Source organism: Genypterus blacodes, unplaced genomic scaffold, assembly GCF_046128005.1.
Source record: "Genypterus blacodes isolate CSIRO-AG114 ecotype Tasmania unplaced genomic scaffold, CSIRO-AGI_Gbla_v1 ptg000030l_1, whole genome shotgun sequence".
NCBI classification, from domain to species: domain Eukaryota; kingdom Metazoa; phylum Chordata; class Actinopteri; order Ophidiiformes; family Ophidiidae; genus Genypterus; species Genypterus blacodes.
Window position 1 is genome coordinate 3,218,210 of NW_027466843.1, and position 22,027 is coordinate 3,240,236.

The 22,027-nt window shown below is 47.4% G+C and overlaps 1 protein-coding gene across 1 annotated transcript in view; it reads right to left on the minus strand.

The window, feature by feature from the left end:
• Nucleotides 1–4,047: 4,047 nt before the first annotated feature.
• maml3 (mastermind-like transcriptional coactivator 3) overlaps nt 4,048–22,027 on the minus strand; it is an 87,569-nt gene continuing 69,589 nt past the window's right edge. Inside the window, exons 4-6 of the mRNA XM_076145318.1 lie at nt 11,640–11,912; nt 10,380–10,458; nt 4,048–8,611 (exon numbers count right to left, since the gene is read on the minus strand). Coding sequence (XP_076001433.1) covers nt 7,506–8,611; nt 10,380–10,458; nt 11,640–11,912 — 1,458 coding nt within the window. The 3' untranslated portion in view covers nt 4,048–7,505. The remainder of the gene's footprint in view (nt 8,612–10,379; nt 10,459–11,639; nt 11,913–22,027) is intronic.

Sequence of the window (22,027 nt, forward strand, 5' to 3'; positions counted from 1 at the left end):
CCGTTTTCTCTCCCTCGCGCACTTCCTGCTCACGTGAAGGAAGGAACGCCGCGCGCGGTTCAAAATGGCCGAGACTGTTTCTCTCCGATGACAGCTGGAAAGGAAACATGGTTGACATTAAAATTAAATTAAATAACAACGGCGCCTCTTTTGATAGCGAAACTTTTTAAAAAAAAACATTTTTCTATTTTTTATTTTTTAACTGAAATGTAGTAGTCGTACTGTAATTGTTCAAAGAATGCGAATTACTTTTTCAGCCACTACACAAAGCACATTTAAGAGATATAAAACAACTAATAAGCAGCCTACGAAATTGGCACTTTTTGTAAATAAAACCTGTTGAACATTAGGTCTTCTAGTTTTGGTACTTGTTATGTTTGCTTTGCTGTCTTTCTGTTACACTATAACTTTAACAGGTGTGCATTTCTGTTTTGTAATGGAGTCTGGGTTGGTGAGTTCATGGTCACACTGGAACCTCTGACATTTGAGACTTCAGAGTGAGCAAAACATATGCGCAATCATGAAACTGAGACCAAACACGGGCGGTACCTTCATCTCCCAAACCTGACCTAAAGCTTGACTGCACACATAGAGAGCTGAACCCACAGAAAATGTTGTAATCTAACCCATGGCCCATATTTCGGTTATTAAACACGATAACATCATAAATCAAACATCATTATTCGTTTTATGTGTTTGCTTACTTGCTTGTGTTGGCACTTTAGGCCAGATGATGGAAGTTCTCTCACCTCAGCACGGTGACCTGGCACAGTGTGACCACATGCGTCCCCTTTGAGAGCCATGTCGTTCTGTAACCATCCAGCTGTCTCTCAGGTTGTGTTGTGAACGCGGAGCCATCACAGACACATTAGAAAGCTGCTTCCAACGTAGCCACAAAGAAGTTCACCTGGAGGGGATGAGACATACGGCTCCTCTTGATAGTCCCATGGAGTTCACAACATTCCACACAAGGGCAGTCTGTACTTTGACTTTCTCTATTTCATCCACATAGTTGAAGTTAAGGACCTTCTCAATCTCTCCTCCAATCTAAGAGGCCGTGCTGTGGTTGTTCTACTTCATTGAAAATCAGAGCAGTGTCATTAATGGTGAAGTGGAGCCACTGGCCATTTCTTTATAGACGTCCACTCACTGTAAAGGTCTTTTTTCCTATTTGAATATCTATTATTGCTGTACGCAGATGATTTGTTGCTGACCCTATCTCTAATCTTCTGGCTGTCCTGTCCATTTTAGACACATTCAGCTATTTTAATGTTGAATGTTCCCCATCAACACATTTCGCTGAGAGAGACAGAGAACAGAGCAGAAAGTAGCCTCTGCGTTTCAGCAAACGGCCACTAGAGAGCGCCAGATCAACTGATAAGGCGAAACGGCGTCGTTGCCAGACAATTTTGTTAGTTATTGTTCTTGAGCAGTGAGTGAGTTTGTAATGATGTGAACGGTGTCAGTCCTCTGCTTCAGCATGTGTGTGTGTGGGAGTGTGTATGTGCATGTGTGCATATGTGTATGTGTACAAGTGAGGGCAGAAAAATAAAGGCACCATCATCTCAATAATGAACCTCAATACTTCTTTGATATCAACCAACCAATAATAAAGTTTATGTTCTGACATCAAACAACACCCCATAGTAAATCTCAGGTAGTCAACAAATGTGTGTGTGCCTCTTTGTGTGAGAGAGGGGGGGTGGGGGGGTGGGGGGGTGGGGGAGTTATGGTGTTTTATTCATGGTGTGAGACAGTTCAGGCCTTGCTCTGCTGTTATCTGGTGGCCTCCTACTCCTTCACCAACACAATGGCTACTGCTACCACATTCATCAACTTGACACCACACACACACACACACACACACACACACACACACACACACACACACACACACACACACACACACACACACAGATGCCTCTTCCTCTGTCCCTCACTGTATGTCTTTCCACTCCACATTCCTACAGCTGCAGTATGTTTCTTCAGCTATTATTCTCAGATTGAGAGAGAGAGAGAGAGAGAGAGAGAGAGAGAGAGAGAGAGAGGGAGAGAGAGAGAGAGTGTCCCACTCTCTTTGTGACACATCGTTTGTCGCTGTGATTCAAGCCTGTAATAGTCCCTCCAGAGTATGTGCAGAGCTGATGGTGTGTGTTTGGCTAAACCAGCGGATTGGCCATCATTAACACAGATTACTGACTGAGGGTGAGGGTGTGGGTGTGTATCTGTGTGTGCTGAATGTGTGTGTGTGTGTGGATGCTTTTAACACTCATCTCCCTTCTGCAATTTGGAATTTAGTTCAATCCATAACTCCTGCTGTTTTCTCTCTGTTGCTCTATTTGTCATTATTAGAGATTCACCTCCTCCACAGTGGGCCGGTTGGTTGTAACATCATTCTATTTGGTGCTCAAACTTGGTCGGTCAATTCTAGTAACAATAAATCAATGACATACATTCATATGGTAGAATCATCAAATATTGCAATTTTGAATGATTTAATTTAAATGGACTTTCCAATTACCTTTTGGATTGCTTAGTAGATCAATTGTAAAAAAGACAAAACCACTACCAATCCTGTCAAAAACAATCAAAAACCACAAATATATCAATAAATCACTTCAGCGATTGATCAACTGATCGACCGACTTTCTATTGGTCACTCAATGATTTACTACTTGATGAAGTGAGGTAGAATAGTCTGAAGTTTCAGCTGTTGTTCCACATTTTCATAAACACTGCAAACAAAAGCAAGGCAGCGCTCTCTGAAGAGTCGGGGGGGTTGGATTGTGCTTAAGACCTCCAACTGCAGCCCCCCACCACCATGTACACACACGCACACACACCCTTACACCCCCATATTCCTCCCGTCTTGTCCTTCGTCCTCCGTCTTCCTCTCGTTTTTCTCTGTCCTAGGTTGTGTCGCTGCTGAACATGAGTAATGATGTTGTCATCTCTGTAAGTCTCCATTTATCAATGTCAGATGGGAGAATGTGTGTGTGTGTGTGTGTGTGTGTGTGTGTGTGTGTGTGTGCTGAGTGGGGGGTACAATATGGAGGAGAAACGAGGCAGCTGGGGAGATGAGGTGAGTTAGGAGAGATGGAGAGAAATACAAATCATTCGTTTTACTGAATTTTACAAAGTACAAGCTTGGGAGTCCAAAACGTTTATGTCTTCAGTCAAGTTTGGTGTAGGAAAGTTTCAGCTCCTCCTCCTCCTGCAGCAAACACCTGACCAAACACAAGTACAGGCCCGGTAACTATTCATTCATTTCAACGGTAAAGTTATTAGCCTTACTGTCGATTTATGTTTCTGATGAATTTGATTTCATGTAAAGGCAGCAGTTTGGTTTTTCTGTAGAGAGATTTTAAGAGCATTCAACAGCAATACTGAAAGATTTGGTTTTATTTACTTAAAAAAGGTCAAATGCAAAGATAAAAAACATATTTTCCCTTTAACTGTCCACTGAACAGTCAAACCAGAGGTGAGACAGAGGACAGACACACAAGTATCTGGGGTCCAACCACATGTGATGATAACAGATGAAGAATACTAATACAGTGAAGTGATGATGCTTATATTTGACTATCAAAATCACCCAAAAATCTGTGAAGACTTCAGTGTTTACCTAGGATATTAAAATGTGTAAAAAGGACCAGAGGTAGAGAGAGGAGGATCAGTTCCAGCTTCTGTCTGTCGGTCCGCCTGTCTGTCTGCTGGCACCGTGATTCATCATGGCATCGTTGCAGCCAGACAGAATTAAGGCTCTGCTCTTTAACATATGCACGTGTAATTATGCAAATGAAGTCTGTGAGACAAAACATTACTCAGTCTGCTCAGCGACGCTTTATGACTGTGTGTACATTTGTCTCCGTCAGTGATGCAACCCTGACATGAAATGAAATTACTGCTTGTCGGCTAACTGGGCAAGTATTGATGTTGTTGAATGTTATACACACACAGACACACAGAAACACAGACACACACACACACACTGTCTGATGCAAGGGCGTGACAACAAATAAGCCAAAGAATGAACAAAGGTTTCATTTAATATGATCAGCGAGAACATTCTCTCTTTATTGTATCTTCTTGAAAACCAAAAAAAGTTTTTTGTAATTCTCTTTTGTTAACATTTCAGAATTCTGTACAGGATAAAAAGAAATAAGCACTGCTTAAGAACAGAGTCGAATCTCAAACTAGAAAAACAAATGAAAAAAGTCCCAAAAAAGAGAGGAGGTTTACAATACAAATTAGTAGTAAGACATTGTCTGAAGTGCAATGGCATAGCTCAGATGGGTTAAAAGTGAAACCAAAAAAAACTTGAAATAAAAATACTTCTCTATTTTCCAACAAACAGTAAATTCTTTACAGAGTAGAGACTGTATTATCTGATGTATTTAAACCTGTAAAAACATATTTACAAATAGCCATTATCTTTTATATACTTTTTCTCATAATCACATATATGTCAGCACCAGTAAAAAATAAAATAAAAGAAAGAACATCCACAACAACGATTTTGTTAAAATGTCGTCTACATTTGACTTGGTCCCGGTACATTAATGATATTTGGAGGAAGCTTGGTTTGTCTTCCTGGAGGACCTTTGTGTGAGCCTGAACACTGACCAGGAAGAGTTTGAACCTTCCGCTCTCCGAGTTTGGAGCAGTAAAGCTCAGATGTTTGGAGTCCCGCATTCCTAATCAAAGTTCTGGAAGCAACTGAAGCAGTGAACGCGCCACAAGGCAGCCTCAATCAATCCAAGAGCTCCCCGATCAACGCAGTGAACCCTAAAACCTCGACCCTTTAAAACGCTACACACGCACACGCACGCAGACACATTCACACACACACACACACACACACCTAAAGGAGGACTTCTTCTGTTCCTTTAAACGCGAGACAGTAAAGAAAGTACAGAGCTTCGTTGATGGTGCTACCAAACGCAGCGACACCTACAGGACGATGGTTAAAGTTTGTGTTTAAAGGGTCCGATTATACAACACCAACAACCGTGAGAACAAACATGTCGATGGGAAGGAATTTACAGAGAAGAAGGCTTTTTGGTTCCGTTACAGCGTCACTGCCACACGTTCGTTTCCGATGAGCTAAGTAGAGTTCGTAGAAATTTGCTTCTCAATCACGCATTTCATTCATGGCTCTAGCAAACAGTAAGAGATGTAAAGATGTGACGTCACCACCAGCTGCTGTCTTTAGGCCTGTTTGACACACTGACACGTGGATATTAGGAGCAGGGCCAAGCTGTCGATTGAGACAAGGACTTGAGAGGAAGCGCTGATGCTGACTGAACCTTTGAGCTCATTGTTTTCTGGGTGAAGCACTGGAAAGGGGGGCAGGGGGGGACATGTTCCTTCACAGTTGTGTTACAGTGTGGCGGGCGTGTTTGCGTGTTTGAGCAACATAAAGCCATTCTGAGGAGCGTGGAACCTGTGATTGACAGGCGACCGTATCACAAAGAGAAGGGGGGGGGGGTGAGGGGGGCTGCAGCGGAACAACACAAAGACAACACAAACTAAAAATCCCCGAAAAACAAAACATTTTTTTTTCTTCTTCTTCTTTTAATCGACAAAGACACAACCAGCATCATTGTTAAAGATAAAACACAGCAACAGACAGAACAGAGCAGTGTGGGTGGGCTTTCTATCAGGGGCCGCCGCCGCCGCTCACTTTCTCTTTTTTTAGAAGAAGTCACTTGTGGTGCTTGGATACATTCGGTGTCCAGCTGTTTTGTGTTTTTTTCTCGCTTGGGTCTTCTGCTTTAAAGTGATGCTCAGTTGATTTTGACTCAGTTCCAAGACTTTTTCCGGACAATGGTTGTCCTGACTACGCCCCTGGATTTGGGAGCATTATGGAGATAGTTGGTGGATTTTCACTCACCGGGTCTGTCGTTGTCCCTTATGGATCTATAGAACACGTGGAAGAGCCTCGAAAAGAGACGGCGCATACATTTACATACACGTTTTATATGGAAGGACTAATATCACGTGGTAACTTCTGTTTGTCTAACACGGGAATCCAGATACGTTTAGCTGTAATTGTAGCATCAGAACTTCTACCTATGCGCTTTAAAATAAACAGCAAAGTGGATCCAAAGTGGTCCATAAAGAGGCAGAAGGACCCGGCAAGTGAATGGCCAATATCTCCAAAATGCTCCAATTGGTTAAGTCGGACGTTTCCAAAAACAATCCTGAAATTTGGTCAAATTGCCAGAGAATCACTTTCATGTTTAATGTGTGTGTGATGCGTTTTGTGTCACTTAGGCGGATGACAGCGACGTCGTGACCCAATCATTTGTCAATTCATCGAGTTTATCAAAGGAAAGGTTTTCTGTCTTCTATGATTGGAAATTGATCTGATGTCTCAACCTTCCATAGATGAAGTTTGAACGAATTAATGGGAGAAATATTCATTTGTGATCAATCAGGAAAATAATGGTTGTTTGCTGTCCCAGTTTAAAGAAATATTCCCTCTGTTAGCTGCCTGTCAGACATGAAGATCTGCTCATCCTCTCAGGGCGATGCCTGTGTGTGTGTGTTTGGTGTGTGTGTGTGTGTGTGTGTTTGCTCTAGCTGCCTAATCTCTCTCTGTCTGCCTCTCGCTCTCTTTGTCTTTCTCCACACACTCGCCAGACCTCCGCCTCAGCCATGCACAGGAAATTAAATACTGCAAATGGCCGCTCGGGTCGGTTGCCGAGCAGAGGCACTAGAGGGCAGAGTGCACTCGCGTGGCACAACAGAGGAACATCATTTGTTTTGTAGTGATGTTCGCAATTTCAACAGAGAAAGAAGCGTTGAGAGTGAGGAGCAAGTCTCTGGAGAGAGAGAGAAGGAGGATGAGAGAGATCAAGTAAACATGGTGAGAGGGAGACAGATTTGTCTTGTGGTGTGTGTGTGTGTGTGTGTCTGGGGGGGGACGGGGGGGACGGGGGGACGGGGGGGGGGGGGGGGCGGGGCATGTTTGAGAGAGGAAATGGGAGCATTGAGAGTGCTTTCTACTTCCATCAGCTCCTCACATAGTTGAGAGATCTGAAGCACTGAGCTGGTGGCACAAACACACAAACACAAATAAATTGCTGTGTTGTGAAGCAGTTTTCCTTCCCTTCATCACTGTGTGTGTGTGTGTGTGTGTGGTTGTGCGTGTGGTGTTCAATCAGCGCCTGCCGAAGCTCCGGCTCACAGCTCACTTTCAAAAACTGGAGCAGAACAAACGCTGTCATTTCATTTTGTGAAGAAAAATGAAACCAATGAAAACATACCTCTTAAACTCTATATGGAAATAGTATGTACGACACATGACAATCTCTCTCTCTCTTCTTCACACACACATTCACGCACACACACCGTAAGAACTAATTCATCATAACCTTGCTCATGTATTACTAAACACAAACATGCCGGTCCTGTTTGTTTTTCTCAGGTTTTTGACGTTTGTCCCTCTCAGCCTTTTTGTCTCTTCAGGAGAAACTGTCCTCCAGTTTCCCTGTTGGCTATTGATTGGGGAAAAACTCCTCCATCCAACCGTCACTTGAGTCCAGCTCTGCCCCTGAGCCATCGCCCAATCCAAAGGCTCCGCCACCTGAGGGCCCGCCCCCATACCCATAGGATGACATGTCCTGATTGGCTGTCCTCTGGTAGCCCTGTGGCTGACCTCCAACCCCAACTCCCCCTGGTCCGTAGGGCCCTCCTCCTCCTGCGCCCGCCCCCATTCCTGGCCCCCCAGGGCCCGGCCCAAAACCCCCCATCCCGCTCATGCCCTGCCCCATCACCCCCTGGTTCATCCCCTGGTTCATGACCATGGGGCGGGGCTGGTTGGTCCTGGGCTGGCCGCCCATGTGAGGGCCGCCCATCATCGGGCCGCCCATGCCCGCCGCTGGGTTTCCCACCCTGGGGTCCATGCCCTGACTCATCCCCTGTCCCGGGCCCTGAAAGTGTTGTTTGGCCATGCGGGGCGGTTGGCCAGGCTGCATCCCGTAGCCCTGGGCGGAGCTAAACGCCACCATGTCCCCTCCCCCTCCACCTGTAGTCCTTCCGACTCCACCCCCCATGCCCTGCAGACTCTGTCCTTGCTGCTGTGGCCAGCCGCCCGCTGCCATCGCCCCGCCTCCTCCTCCAGCTCCCAGCATGCTTTGCAGTCTCTGCGCCTGAGCTTTGGCGTTGGGCGGGCCTTTGAGCGTCTGCTGGCCCATCGAGTTCATTAACATCCCCTGTCCTCCGTAGCCTCCAGCTCCACCGCCTCCCGTTCCTCCCGGCATACCTCCGACCCCCGGACCGGCTCCCGCCTGCCTGGGGGGCCCTCCGGCTGGGTTGTGTTGTGGTGGAAGACCCATGGAGGCTTGGACGCTTTGGCTCTGGTGCTGCTGCTGGTGGATCATTTGGCTCATGGAAGGGTTGAGCCCATACAGGGACGCCTGGCTGGACCCTTGGCTGCCATAGGGGAGACCCATGTCAGTCTGGGGCCCCACTGAGCCACCCTGGCTCTGAACAGAACCCATCTGGACCATCTGCTGCTGGTTCTGCTGCTGCTGTTGAAGGAGGCGTGCAGCCCGAATGTTCTGGAGAGCCTGACTCCTGGACGCCAGCTCCTGTGGGGGACCTGGAAGAAAAGAATGCAAGGAGTTATTAAAGAGTAAATAGCTTTGGAGATCACAGACTACATCCATACACAACCAAGCTACTAAGTTGGTGCGTAACCAAAGAATCCTCTTCAGTGAGCACATGTGGGAAAGAACCCTCCTCTTTCACCACACCTCACTTACTTCTTCAGCTTTTTCTATTAGGAACTCAGCAGCAGCAGCAGGTTTGAGGAGGCAGGATAGTGTGGAAATGGTTTTAAATCCCCCAATAAACACAGTTTTGACATCATTCCACTAATCCCTCCGCTCACAGCTCGGACTAGAACTGTGACTGAGAGAAGAGGATCACATGCGCCACACAATGAAGGAACAACAGAGCTACAGCTGCAGGTAGAGCAACACTACACACACTACAGTCACAGCTGTTTACATCATATGAAGGTTAATTACTGTACACATCACCTCGTATGATGAGGCACCGGCAACAAATGCTGTATTTATTCATTTAAAATGTTTAGTTTTGTTGACACTGTGTCAGAGGCTTTAATTCAACCTTTTTCAGCCACAATGATCTAATAACAACAACAATATGAATACCTTAACAATCTTAACTCGTACTTCAGTGTTCAATAAGAGACGATCCCTCCAAACTACCTTTGACTAAGTGTGAACCTGATCTGCTTGACAGAGGCAGTGTACCTAATGAACCGGTGCCTCAGCGTGTTCTGATCTCAAGTCAAAACATTCTTCCTCCATCATCTGTTCCATCCCAAAGTTGACAGAGGAAAGAGGAGAGGCTGATATCTAACAGCAGTCGGCTGAACTAACAGGTACATTTCTAGGGCAGAGTCCTCTTCCTCTTCCCCACTATCTCTTACTTCTGCAGACAGACACTCTGATGGCTATAAATGGCTTTCCACTTGCCTCTCCCCCCCTCCCCCTTTAGATTTTCTTCATCTCCCCATCATCTTCTCAGCCACTCTCCTCTTTCTTTTCTCCCTTTCTTCCTTCCTAACGTCTCCATCCACCTTCCAGATCGTCTACCTATTCCCCTCTCTCTCTCTCTCTCTCTCTCTCTCTCTCTCTCTCTCTCTCTCTCTCCCCCCCACACACACACACCTTCCCTTCCCTCCTCTCATCCATCTCTCTGACTTCACCGGAACTCTGGGGGATCCAGGACAGACAAGTTGCCGTGGTAACAGGCAGAGCAAGAATTTTCTATATTTTTCCGGAGGGAGCGAGAGAGAGAGAGAGAGAAAGAAGAGAGTGAGAAAGAGGGTGAGGAGCATCAAAGACAGAGAGAGAGAGAGAGAGAGAGAGAGAGGAGGTGGATTGGTATGAGGCGGGTGTTTGCGTACATGTTTTGAAGTGTTTGTGTGTTTCAATGTGTCTTAATATGGCAGAGAGCGTGCTGTAAAATCTGTTAAACGTCTTGGCTCACTGCCGGAGTTAAACCATCTGAGCGTGCAGCTTCGACTTGTTGCTGGCTCGATGCGCTCGCTGGTCACTTTATTAGGTACACCGGCACAATCCAACGTCACAATCCTCCCCGTGTGAAGCTGAGAATGCTGGGGCTTCTTGTTGTTATCGTGTCAGAGATGTGTGTGTTCAACTCAGTCGTGCTTGATTTGGTATCAGACGCTATGAGAGGTTGGATCCTATATATGAACGTGGTTAAGTGGCCAGGGCTCACTTTGTTTATCACTAAGTATTCTGAGGTGCTGTTGCTTGTATCTTGTGTGCGTATAGACACAGATGCTTGTGTGTGTGTGTGTGTGGTTGTCTCACCTTGGTACTGATTGACTTGAGGGTATGGATTCCTCTGGCCCTGCCCCATCTGTCTGGGAAGGTGCTGCTGCTGCTGGAGCTACACACACACACAAAACACACGCATATCACAATAATGTAATGGAGTCAGGATGTGATTATGTGACAGAACAAAACAAAAGGGGTCACACCTCAACAACACCATGAACCATTTAGTCTAAACAGGTTTCTCCTCGTAAACAGAAGCAAATACGATCAGGACAGACATTTTGGCGAGTGTCTTGACATTCATGTTAACTTGATTACAGAACAAAGTCAACATCATGAGCTGCAGCCCTTCATTGTTGACCAGGTTGTTGTGTTTCCAGGGATGTTTGAAGTGAACATGACATTTCGTACAGGTCGGCCTGATGGGGGGCGCTGTAATAACCATTTTTACATTTTGGCAAAACACTTCTGAACCTTAAGTCTACTCAGGACTACTCAGCCTTGGTGGAGGCTCCCTGAGTGAGTTTGGCTCAGTGATACAGCTTCCTATGTGTGAGAGCCTTTAAAGAGTGCAGTCAGGATGAGGCGCGTGGATCAGCATGACGCTCTACTCCACATCCATCACCATAACTCATCAGTAATCTAATGGGAAAAGGAAACTGAAAGACGCCATGATACTCAGTCAGACGTCTTCGACTTCCGCTAATGAACTTCTGGGTTCTTGCCGTCTGAGAACCTGCGTGTGTGTGTGTACCTGGACAAGCTTAAGGTGCTGCTTATTTAAGTGGAGGAAGGATATTCATTTAGGAGCGTACAGGAAACCCCAGCAGGATCTGATTGGTGCCTATAGTTGTGTGTGTCTGTGTGTGTGCATGTGAGCAGCCAATTAGGAGCAACATGGAAGGTGGTGACTTCAGAGTTCAAAACTCTTTAACAGCGCATTCCCTCAAAGAAAGAGATAAAATGAAAACACCACATTATCACAGCAGGTGGCATGTGGTCTCTCTCTCACACACACAGACACACACACACACACACACACACACACACACAACAAAGATGAAAGGAAGTAGAGAGAAGGGGGGGTGGTTGTGAATAATTATACATGCATCAAGACAACAGCAAGGAAGGAGAGAGGACGAGCCGCTCTTGTTGGAGGAGCTGACAGACAAATATGTAGGAATGCATGAATAACAACACACATTTGACATCGTTGTAGTAATCCCATCAACACACACACTAACCTTGTGTGTTTTATGGGGGGAGGGGGGCGGAGCTAACGTGTCTTCTCACCTGTTCAGCCAGTAGCTGCTGCTGCTGCTGCTGCTGCCTCTGTTCTCGCAGCAGGAGCTGCTGTTTCTGCTGCTCCATCATGTGCATCTGCACCCTCTTCTCCTGCTCCATGGCCATCATCTGCTTCATCATGGCCGCCTGCTGCTGGTTGCCCACGTAGCCGGGAGGTGGGCCGGAGCCCTGGTTGGGCCCCACCCCGGACGCCACGCCCCCGGCGGGGTGGGTAGGGGGGATGGCGCCGGGTGGCCGCGACATTCCCACCACACCCTGATCCTGCACAGACAGAGAGGAGGAAGCAGCTGGTCAGATGGTCTGCTGATCAATCATCAAGCTCCTCAAGTTACCTTCATTAATATGCGAGCTACACCTGAACATGACAGATCAAACCAAAGAGGGTGGAATCCCCTCATCCAGTCATTATCTAACAGATCCATTCTGAAACATGTAAAGAGCTCTTTGCTGCCGTCTTTCTCCGTCTCCATCACGAGTGAATGAGGGAGGATGCCAGCAGAAAGTACTTCAGACACACAGGGAACCCTCACTGAATACAACCTCAATGTCAAAGGCGTCTACAGTGCAGCTACACATTCAACTTGATGTAAAATGATGAAACGCTGGAGGTGGAGGTTTGGCCCCGCCCCCCCCTGCATGCACGCAGAAATAACAGAGCTCGCTAAACGCTTGCTTTCTCATCCATTTCACAAGTCACTCATTATGTTGTATTATAGCTCAACACAGGCACACTCGGGGTGTGTGTGTGGAGGACAGTCAAAAGCGAGATAAAGACAGATCTGAGGGAAGATCCAGCAGGTCAGTCTGCCCCTGAGTCGTCCCGATGGGGCAGCGCTTGGTTCTCCGTGCATACATTAGCTCCACATTAGCATATAAAGAGCACTTCCTCCTCCACTCAGCCGTACGCTAATCTCTAATAGGATGAAATAGCCTGCTGTGGCCAATGGGAGGAGAGCGTTTATGAATCTATTAAAGGTTTGACAGCTGAGCGAGAGTGGACATCGTTTAGGACCGCTGGCAATGAGAGAGGAATGGCCCGAGAGGTAACAAAACCATTTAGATCTGACATTAATGAGTGTGTGGTGCAAGATGTGCACACACACACACACACACACACACACACACACACACACACACACACACACACACACACACACACACACACACACACGCACGGACACACACACAGACCCACACACAGTCACCCACACCCACACGGGGAAAGGAAGAGGAATGGGGAAGGGGTAAATGGAATACAACAAATCACATTTGACTGCAGGGCAAGAATGAAACAGCGGCCGGATTACAGTGGAGCAGAGAAGTGACCGGAGTGTGTAACAAACCACTACACTGAATATGTTTCCTGAGAGCCAAAGCCACATAATCCACCCTGAGGCTGTGCTCTTCGTAGGAGGGAGTTAGTTGGAGATGAACCACATATATTAGAGCGCAAAGAACACTGTCGGCTGCTTAAGACGGCCAGACCAGACTGATCGATGCTCAGAGCTACGTGTCTCATCTCCTGTCGGTGGGAGCCGGATGGCAGCAGGACAATCAAACGATGCAAGAGAGGAGCAGACGCAGGAGGAAGGGAGGTGTAGTGCTAGCAAGAGGCCGATGGGGGGCAGTGGAGATCTTCAAGCCGGTGTGTGTGTGTGTGTGTGTGTGAGCGAGAGTGAGTGTGTGTGTGTGTGTGTGTGTGTGTGTCTCACTGGCCTCCTCTCAGCAGATGGCTCAATCATGACGGCTCTGATCTACGATCTCTCCCTCTCCCCCACTCACTCTACCTCCTTTGCTTTCCTCCTCTCTCATCCCACCATCAAACTCATAACTCCCCCCGCCCCCCCCCCCCCCCCCCCTCTCTGTCTCCCTCCCTCTGTCTGTCTGTCTCTCTCTCCCTCTAAGTAGACAGGGGGCCCTGAGTCATGTCCACACAACTGCAAGGGAAAGAAAGAACAGAAGAAAGATAGATTACAAAGAACAGACCAGAGACAAAGTCACACAGAGAATGAAAGGTGAAGTGGGTGTGTGTGTGTGTGTGTGTGTGTGTGTGTGTGTGTGTGCTTTGGGAGGGGTAATGGTAGGATCAGTAGGGTAACAGGTAGGAACAACAGAAAAGAAAAGACACAAGGATGCACAATACTGTGGATAGGAGGTGAAGCAAAGAAACATGATGGAAATGTGTAATTAGGGGCAGAAGGAGAGCGGGCGTCTTGTTTTGAGAGAGAAAGCGGGAGGATACAGGAAAGTGTTGAGCCAAAAGAGGAGGAGCAAAAGGTGGGATGGACGGGATGAGATGAGAGCAGGTACCCTGGCAACAGTTGCTGTGGCGAGGAGCAGATGGCACTCGGCGGAGCGGTTATGGCCGCCGTGCCTGGTCACCCTCCACAACGCTGTGCAGACCCCAGCGACACACACACGCACACATTAACACACACGTAGTGGTCCTGACTTTTGTTTTGGTCTCTTCGTTCATTTATCAATCCATCTTCCATTCAGTGAATAATGGAAACAGCAACACCAAAGTCTGTCCCTCTTCTCTTTCTGTCCAACTCCCGTCTCTCTCTCTCTTCCTCCCCTGACGCTCGGGGTTCTCACACATTGTCTGTCTCAGTGCTGTTCCTCAGAAATGGGTCAGCGGCTGATGGAGGAGTGAGAGCTCGGCACTTAACGACAAACGCAACCACGACAACAAAGTCAGAAGCTTTGGTTTTCTGAAAGAGCAACAGCGTCGGACGTCAGGATGAGTTAGAGGCGGGAAAGAGAAAGGGAAGAGGAAAGGCAGAAACAAGAATGGGAAGGATGAAAGGAAAGGAGAGGTGAACGTGTCATCGGTTGTTCCGGAGGATGTGTGCAAATCTCTCTCTCTTTCTCTCTCTCTCTCTGTGTGTTTGTGTGTGTGTGTGTGTGTGTGAGATGGAGGCTGTCATCTTTATTAGGTTAGGAGGCATGGAGCGTCCAGGTGATTACATTACATGAGGAGTGAGCGGAAGTGAGCGTGTGTGTGTCTGTGTGTGTCTGTGTGTTTGAGTGTGAGAGAGAGAGAGAGGGGCTGGGTGGGGCGGAGAAAGTGAAAGTGAGAGAGAAGGAGAGAGAGAGAGAGAGAGAGAGAGGACTGTTGACGCTGTTACTGAAATTTCAGGAGGGAAAAGATAAGAAAATATTATATTATTGGCTCGATATTCATTTTATTTAACATAAACACACAAACAAGCGGCGCTCACATCAGCAGACTATTGGCGAGTTCTGGCATAAATATGAGGCAGGAAATAAATAAGGTAGTGTTCTTATCGCCGTGGCACCCTTTTCCCCTCATAGCGTCCATTCTGCGCATTATAATATAATTGACTTCACTTCAACTTCATGGATAAGTCAACTCTTCAACCGGAGCATCTGCTTCTGTGGCAGGAAGTGAGGACGGTTTTCTGTGAGATGGCGGGACAGCACCTTGGATGGCGTGCGACGTAAGTGCGAAAAGTCGTTGCGATAAGTGACCGGGCGAGGAATTTTCAGGTTCCCGAGCAACACGACAGAACCGTTCCTGCGTGACTCAGTTAGTGTTTCTCTCTGTGGCGTCACATCCTGTGTGGCACCGGTGTTCCTTGCGTGTGTGTGCAGTAACTCTCAATCAATCATTACAAGTCGCTATTACTGAAAATACACGATCAGCTGCGGCGTTAGGATAGTTGCGCTCTGATGCGTGGAGTCTGTGATAAACCGACGTCTGCACACTGAAGTGAGCGAGAGCTGTCGTGGGTTATATGGAGGTAACAAATTGACTTTGTTATTTGAGCTCAGTGATCAAAACTTCAAGGCTCTGTGACTTCTACAAGGCTCCTCTCTGTGATTGGGGGCTTTGAACTCGTGCGGCATCTGACCGACTCTCCCTCCAAGCTTTCACCTCTTCCCAAACAGCTTTTAGCTGGAACCCGTCTGGCCTCGGTCGATGACTTCATATCGGCTTTGGAGGATTTTTTTTTTGGTAGCCGAGAAAAAAAAAGGATAAAATCCCTCCAGCAGAAATATGTTCAGTTGGAATTAGATCATGTGGAAAAATAAATGACTCCAGCGCCTCGGTTAGTACTTTATAAACTGGGTTCAGAATGATCAATCAAGCTTGTTACACTGGTTGGTCTCTAAAGCTTTTATTTGTCCATTCACTATGCAGACAGGATGGATTCACCTGTGCTCCGGATGAGAAAGATTAAAGGCTGCACTTGCTGTTTTAAAACAACACACACACACACACACTCACACACAACCACACACACTCTCACTTACCCAAAGATAACATGCAGTATAATTCATGTGCTCACGAACAACACAAACATGCCCACAGAGGCACAGAACCGCACAGGGCTACATGTGTTATTGTTCATGCATACAGGCATAAACAGAAACACCATCGCACACACACACACACACACACACACACACACACACACACATAAAGCCTGTAAGAGCAGTGTCAGCTGGCTGCAGAAGGCTGGGGTGTCTGTGCTTTCCAGAGCCGCTCACATCTGTCACCCACTTCAGAGAGACGAAGAGGGGGGAGGGGGGGAGGGAGGGAGGGAGGGAGGGAGAGTGAAGGGGCGGAGAACGGTAAAACGGAGGAAAGAGAGAGTCACGGAGAGATGGAGAAAAGGAGAGATTGCACTTGTAGATGCGTCATTAGAGCCTTACATGGCCTGCGGTCGCAATCGCAGTGAGGAAGTGAACAGAAGCTCGTCATTCTTCTCAGCGGGTTTTTGATTCTGCATTCAGCAAAAGTTTTGGAGTTAGCAGGCGGTCCTGCAGCAGCCGCCTGCCGACTCTGCTACCGATGCGTTTGAGCGGCGTGCGTCTCTAAGCCTGAGTTCTAGCGGTGGCTGTGGGCGTGAGTGAGGGTGGCCGGTGTGAAGGTCATGGGTTTGATCTCCATCGCAGCCAGTGTTCATCAATGTCGGCGCGTCCTTGAGCTTCACGCCGGCTGACCTTGTGCTCCCACAGCCCCGCCGAGATCGGAGATGTGCAGAAATGTGCAAATGAAAAAGCTGCTAATGAAACCAACACTGATGGTAATAATCTAATGGCTGTGTGGTTTCCCTTTCAATGCTGCATCCTGTTTAACCCCTCACGTCCTCCCAATGATCTTGAACACCCTGAGCACGATCTAATCCTAATTTCTAATCCTTTATTTTACGCCACATCGACAAAGTGACATTGTCAAAAATGAGACAGTGTCTTGTGTGTCCCTCTAAAGAAGAGACAATCTGTCTCTTTACTCTCTTGTGCTCACGTCTCAATGTGCAGAGGCCGTTTCCATGTGTACCAATGAGGCTTACACTTGATTTTCTGGCATTTTTGGGTGGAACAACAAAGATGTGTGTGAGGGTAGGTAAAACAGAACTGTCAGTCAGTTTGGAGTGCGTCCTGGGTGTGTAGGACTGCACACACTGAAGCGTGTGTCTTCAGTTCCTCTCTGCTGAGAACATGGTGGATGTACAGTTGAGCAATAAAGTGTTTGTACTGCAGAAAAAAACAAACATGTGTTGTGTATTAAAGCACATGGTTAAACATAAGCATTATGCAGCACCTGCTGACTGATCCACAAAGACACACACACACACACACACACACACACACACACACACACACACACACACACGCAGCACACGCTAACCCTGAGCAGATGGTGAAGCCAGACCTCACAGTATTAAACTATGCCCATAGCGCCCAAGGTAAAGAAGACATCACTCTGACACTGACACACACACACACACACACACACACACACACGCATAATTATGTAAAAAGGTGAGGTGAAACTAAACCACTGGTCATTCCTATCCTCCAGTTTGTAAGTGGAAACAAATCCAACCAAGCACCCCAACCCTATCTCCTTAGACACACACACACACACACAGACATACACACACACGCACACACTTACTCAGTTTCTCCCTGAAGAGAGTTATATTTAAACTGCTGGAGAGGAGGCTCGCTCCCCACAGAGGTCTGTTTAATCTCTAACATCTCTGTGCTCTAAACCCTGACTGGCCTATTTCTGAAGCTTACAACACACACACACACACACACACACACACACACACACACACACACACACACACACACAGAAATAAGAAACGCATTCGGACACATGAAACAACAATAACAATCATTTCAGACTGAATATAAAGAAGCACGTAGCCATGGTAGCCATCTCATGACGTGTATATATGAGTGTATATACTGTTATGGATGAAGGCCGGGGTCGGGGTGTGGATATATTACCGTGGCCACCCCGAGCAACATACCAAGATTATGGGATTGAAAATTGATTTATTCAGGCGTTCAGCCCTCTTCATTTGAGTTTGAACCTCTGAAGGAAGACTCGCCTCACGCTGCGTTCACGTACACTCAGGGACTGTCGGAGTCCTGTTGACTGTTCCGTCCAAGCGAGTCCTACGTGTGTCTCTTGTGTACAAGTGAACGCAGACCGGGTTAAACAGTTAGTTAGGAAACCCCCACCACCGAACCTGCTGCTGCGCTGTGATGTTGTGAAACTAATATGGACACGCATGAGCGGCTCAGTGAGAGAAACGCAATGGTGCAGAGTGAAGGCCGCTTGGGTGCACAACGCCCCACCCCAGGGAGGATTTGCATGTGAGGGGATGACACCCACGAGCTTCGTCTAACTCCTCCTGTTGTCATGTTTGGAATGCTTTGTTGATTTGACTGGCCGATTTGCAAGGTTGAAGTCTGAAAGTTAGCTTTGATGCTCTCCAGTGAGCACGTAATGCAACAGTCGCTGTGTTTGCTGTGTTCTGTCCACTTCAGACTTTACATAAGCTGGGTTTTGCATGTTACCCTCGATGGCTCTACACATCTGAGCTCAGGTATCCCAGCTGAACGGTACGAGAGGCGCTATTCTGTACGATTCTTATTGTAGCCTGAAACTCCAACATTAACTCTTTCTTCACTGTTTGCTCCCCCTTCTGATCTGTCTGATCTCTTACGTTCCTCGTCTACTCCAAGTACACACAGCTACCTGCTTCCTCCATGACATGTGATGGCGCCACCCGCCTCTTCTTGGGTGTAACACTTGGGTACCCCATGTTATCCACCCCAGATCCTGCCTCGCCCATTTTATCAGGTCTTTACCATGTTTGATTTGAATGCGTTGTTGTCTTAAACCCAAACCATCTCGGTTTGCAGAGTAGCTTAGAGATCGCAAGAAACAAGCCAATGAGTTGAATGACTCTTTACAAAATAAAAACCATTGCGATGTTAATGGTGTTGCTTAATTTCACATCTCCAGCCAAAATCAATGCTGATATAAAGTAAACAGTCAATACAGCGGTCAGTCAGTTCTGTTTTCCTGTTCCATCTCCTCCTTCAAGATCCACTTCCTGTCCTCCAGTGTGTCTTGTAAAGGCGTCGGTAAACTAAAACGGAGCGTCTAAGCTGCTGGTTCGAATGAATATCAAGGTGAACAAACTGTCATGCAGGAGAGGAGGAAGAGGAGGGAGAGGACAGGAGACGCGTGTAAATCAGACTCGTGACAACAAGGGAGGAGGAGCGGAGCGAGAGATGAGATCATTGGTGGCCGGGGAGCGATTGTGGCGAGCAGACGAGTGTACCACCCTGAGAGGGACCAGGTGCTACAGTAAATCACCCTGGAAACCGTCTCCATGGAAACCTTAAAGATACACAAGCAGACACTCGGGTGAGAAAGGGCCAAGAAAAAGACGTGTGCAGCGCGTGATGTTAATTGTGCATTATTCTAAACAGGGAAAAGAAGAGTGCTTTTGTGTGTGAGTGTGTGAGTGTGTGTGTATCCAAGCAATCTAATCATGGTAATTCTGAGGGATTCAGAGCTACAGCAGGTGAACCTCTCTCTCCCTCTCTCTCTCTCTCTCTCTCTGGAGTGAGGGGTTTAATGTCTATCTCTGATATCATAGCCTTTTATTACTACTGTGTGTGTGTGAGTGTGTGTGTGCGTGTGTGCGTGCGGGCGGGCACGTTCTTAGGGTAATATACAAAGCTTGTAGCTAGACACAGCAATAAAGTGAGCGAGTGAGGAAATCAAACACTGCAGGGAATGTGTGTTCGTGCGCGCGCGTGTGTGTGTCTGTGTTTAGGTTATCCCGTTGCCCTGGCGATTATTCCAGCTCTTCCCACAGAGAATTCCCAACCCGGGCGTCTGAATTATTCACAGGGCCGATCAGAGCTATTACACGGCTGTTAACGGAGGGAAGGATACGTTCCGTCCATCCATCCCTTCTCCCGTCTGTTTACTTCCCTCCCTCTCCCACTTTATGACAGCAAACTGCCTTCTTATCCGGCCCTCCATCTCTCCTCCTCCTCCTCGACGATTTTCTCCTCTCTCTCTGCTCCTCCTTTCTGCCGTCAGCCCACAGTGTGTTCCTTCCTGCTCTCCCTTTCCCTCCTTCTCCCTCTATCGCCGTCCATTCATGCTTCAGTTTTCCCTCCAATCCGCCTCTTGTTTTCTGACTCCCTCTATCCAGGCATTCCTCCACCCTTCTCCCCTCTCTCTCCGTCCACGGGGTGACTCCATCTATCCTCCCCTCGTTCTTTGTTAACCCTCAGGGCTGATCCTTCCTCATTCCCCAGCAGCTCTTCGCTCCTTCTTCCTCCTCTTGCTTCACCCCCCACCTTTGTTTTTCTACCTGTATCACATTTGTTTTTTCCTTTTTACATCCACGCTCATCCATCTTTATTCTCCCTGTAGCTCATTTAACGCCTGGATCGCTCTACCTAAGCAGCTATCATTCCACTCCTTCATCCTCCCCTCCACCATTTCCCTCTCCTCCTCCTCCCTCGGTTTTTTCCTTTTACTCCATCTTTACCGAGCAGCAGTGTAACCTCTACCTCTCTCTTTGTCTCCCCCTCCATCTACCTCTCTAAATCTATCTCTGCCTCTGTCGTAGCCACCTCATTATGCCTTCTCCTCCTCTCCGCTCCCTCCCTCTCCCTCTCTCCAGAGAAGCCATTAGGTGCTGCTGTAAGGCTATCACTCTTTTGCTCTCTCTTGCGTTTTCTCTCTCCATCTCTCCCTCCTTTTCTCTCCTTTTTTCCTCTCTCTGCTCTAGTCTCAGGGCAATTGGCTCCCTTCTTCCCTCTGCCATTCCTCCTCAGTCCTTCCACCTCTCCCTTCCTGTGTTTCTTCAGGCGCTATTTCACTCCTTTTTCCCTCCCCCTCCTACTCTTGTCTTCACATGATCCGACTCCCTTCCGCTTCCATCCTCTTCTCCCTCCCTCCATCTTGAGTTCTCCACCCCTCCAACTGCCCCCCCCCCCTTTCTTGTGTCCTACCCTGTTCCAGGGAGCCAGTAATGTGTAGCTGTGAGCACATACAGTATACACACACACACACACACACACACACACACACACACGTCTGCCTGGGAGGGCTGCTTCCCCTGAATACACAAAAGCAGAAATGCATTTGCACACAAATGTATGTCAATATAATCAACATATTTAACTTAAAAAATTACAATTCATCCGTCTTGCTTTCCGAACATTTTGCAACCATGGATTTCCCGGCCAATCTCTGAATTTGAACCAGTGACTCTCCTGCTGAGCTACATGCTTGCGTCCTTCTATGGACAGACAGTCACAGATGATGCAGCGATACGATCACCACCTTTACCAATATATCTGCTGCAGGATTGGAGCTGTGCATTTCCTCTGGACAAGAATTATAATGAAGAATAATACTGGGTATGTCCAGTTTTCTCATCCCTTTATTGTGTTAAGATTCAGAAATGAACACACTCTCTCACACGCACAGACACACACACACACAATCTTTAGTGGGCAACCTGTCCTTATTTCCTTTTGTCTTACACATTTAGCTGCCTTTCTCCGCGCTGCACCTTCCGCTATCTCCATCGCCCCCGACTCTCCTCGTCTTTGTATACCATTAATCTCTCTCCTCCTCCTTTACCTCCTCTACCATTCCCTCCGTAATGCAGTGGGGAAGCAAGAGAGGGATTGTGTGAGCGCGAGAGAGAGAGAGAGAGAGAGGGAGGGAGGCAGAGAGAGAGAGAGAGAGAGAGAGAGAGAGGGGGAGAGAATGACCATTATCTAAGCCAGCATCTCCAATAATTCCACAGCAGCCTATTATCCACAATAGAGCCCAAATGGCCTTTGGTAATATGATGAAATCTGCCGTAAAAAAGTAGAAATGGGACTAAAAGCGTCAGAGTGTAGCAAAACCTCCATTCCTCAGCTGCTTTTATCACATTATTGCATTCTACTCATCTCTCTCTCCGTCTGTATGCCTCCCTTTCCATCCCTCCTTCACCTTCAGTGCATTATTGCGTCTTTTTCCCCCTAAATTCTCTGTTTTTTGTTCCAATTGTCTC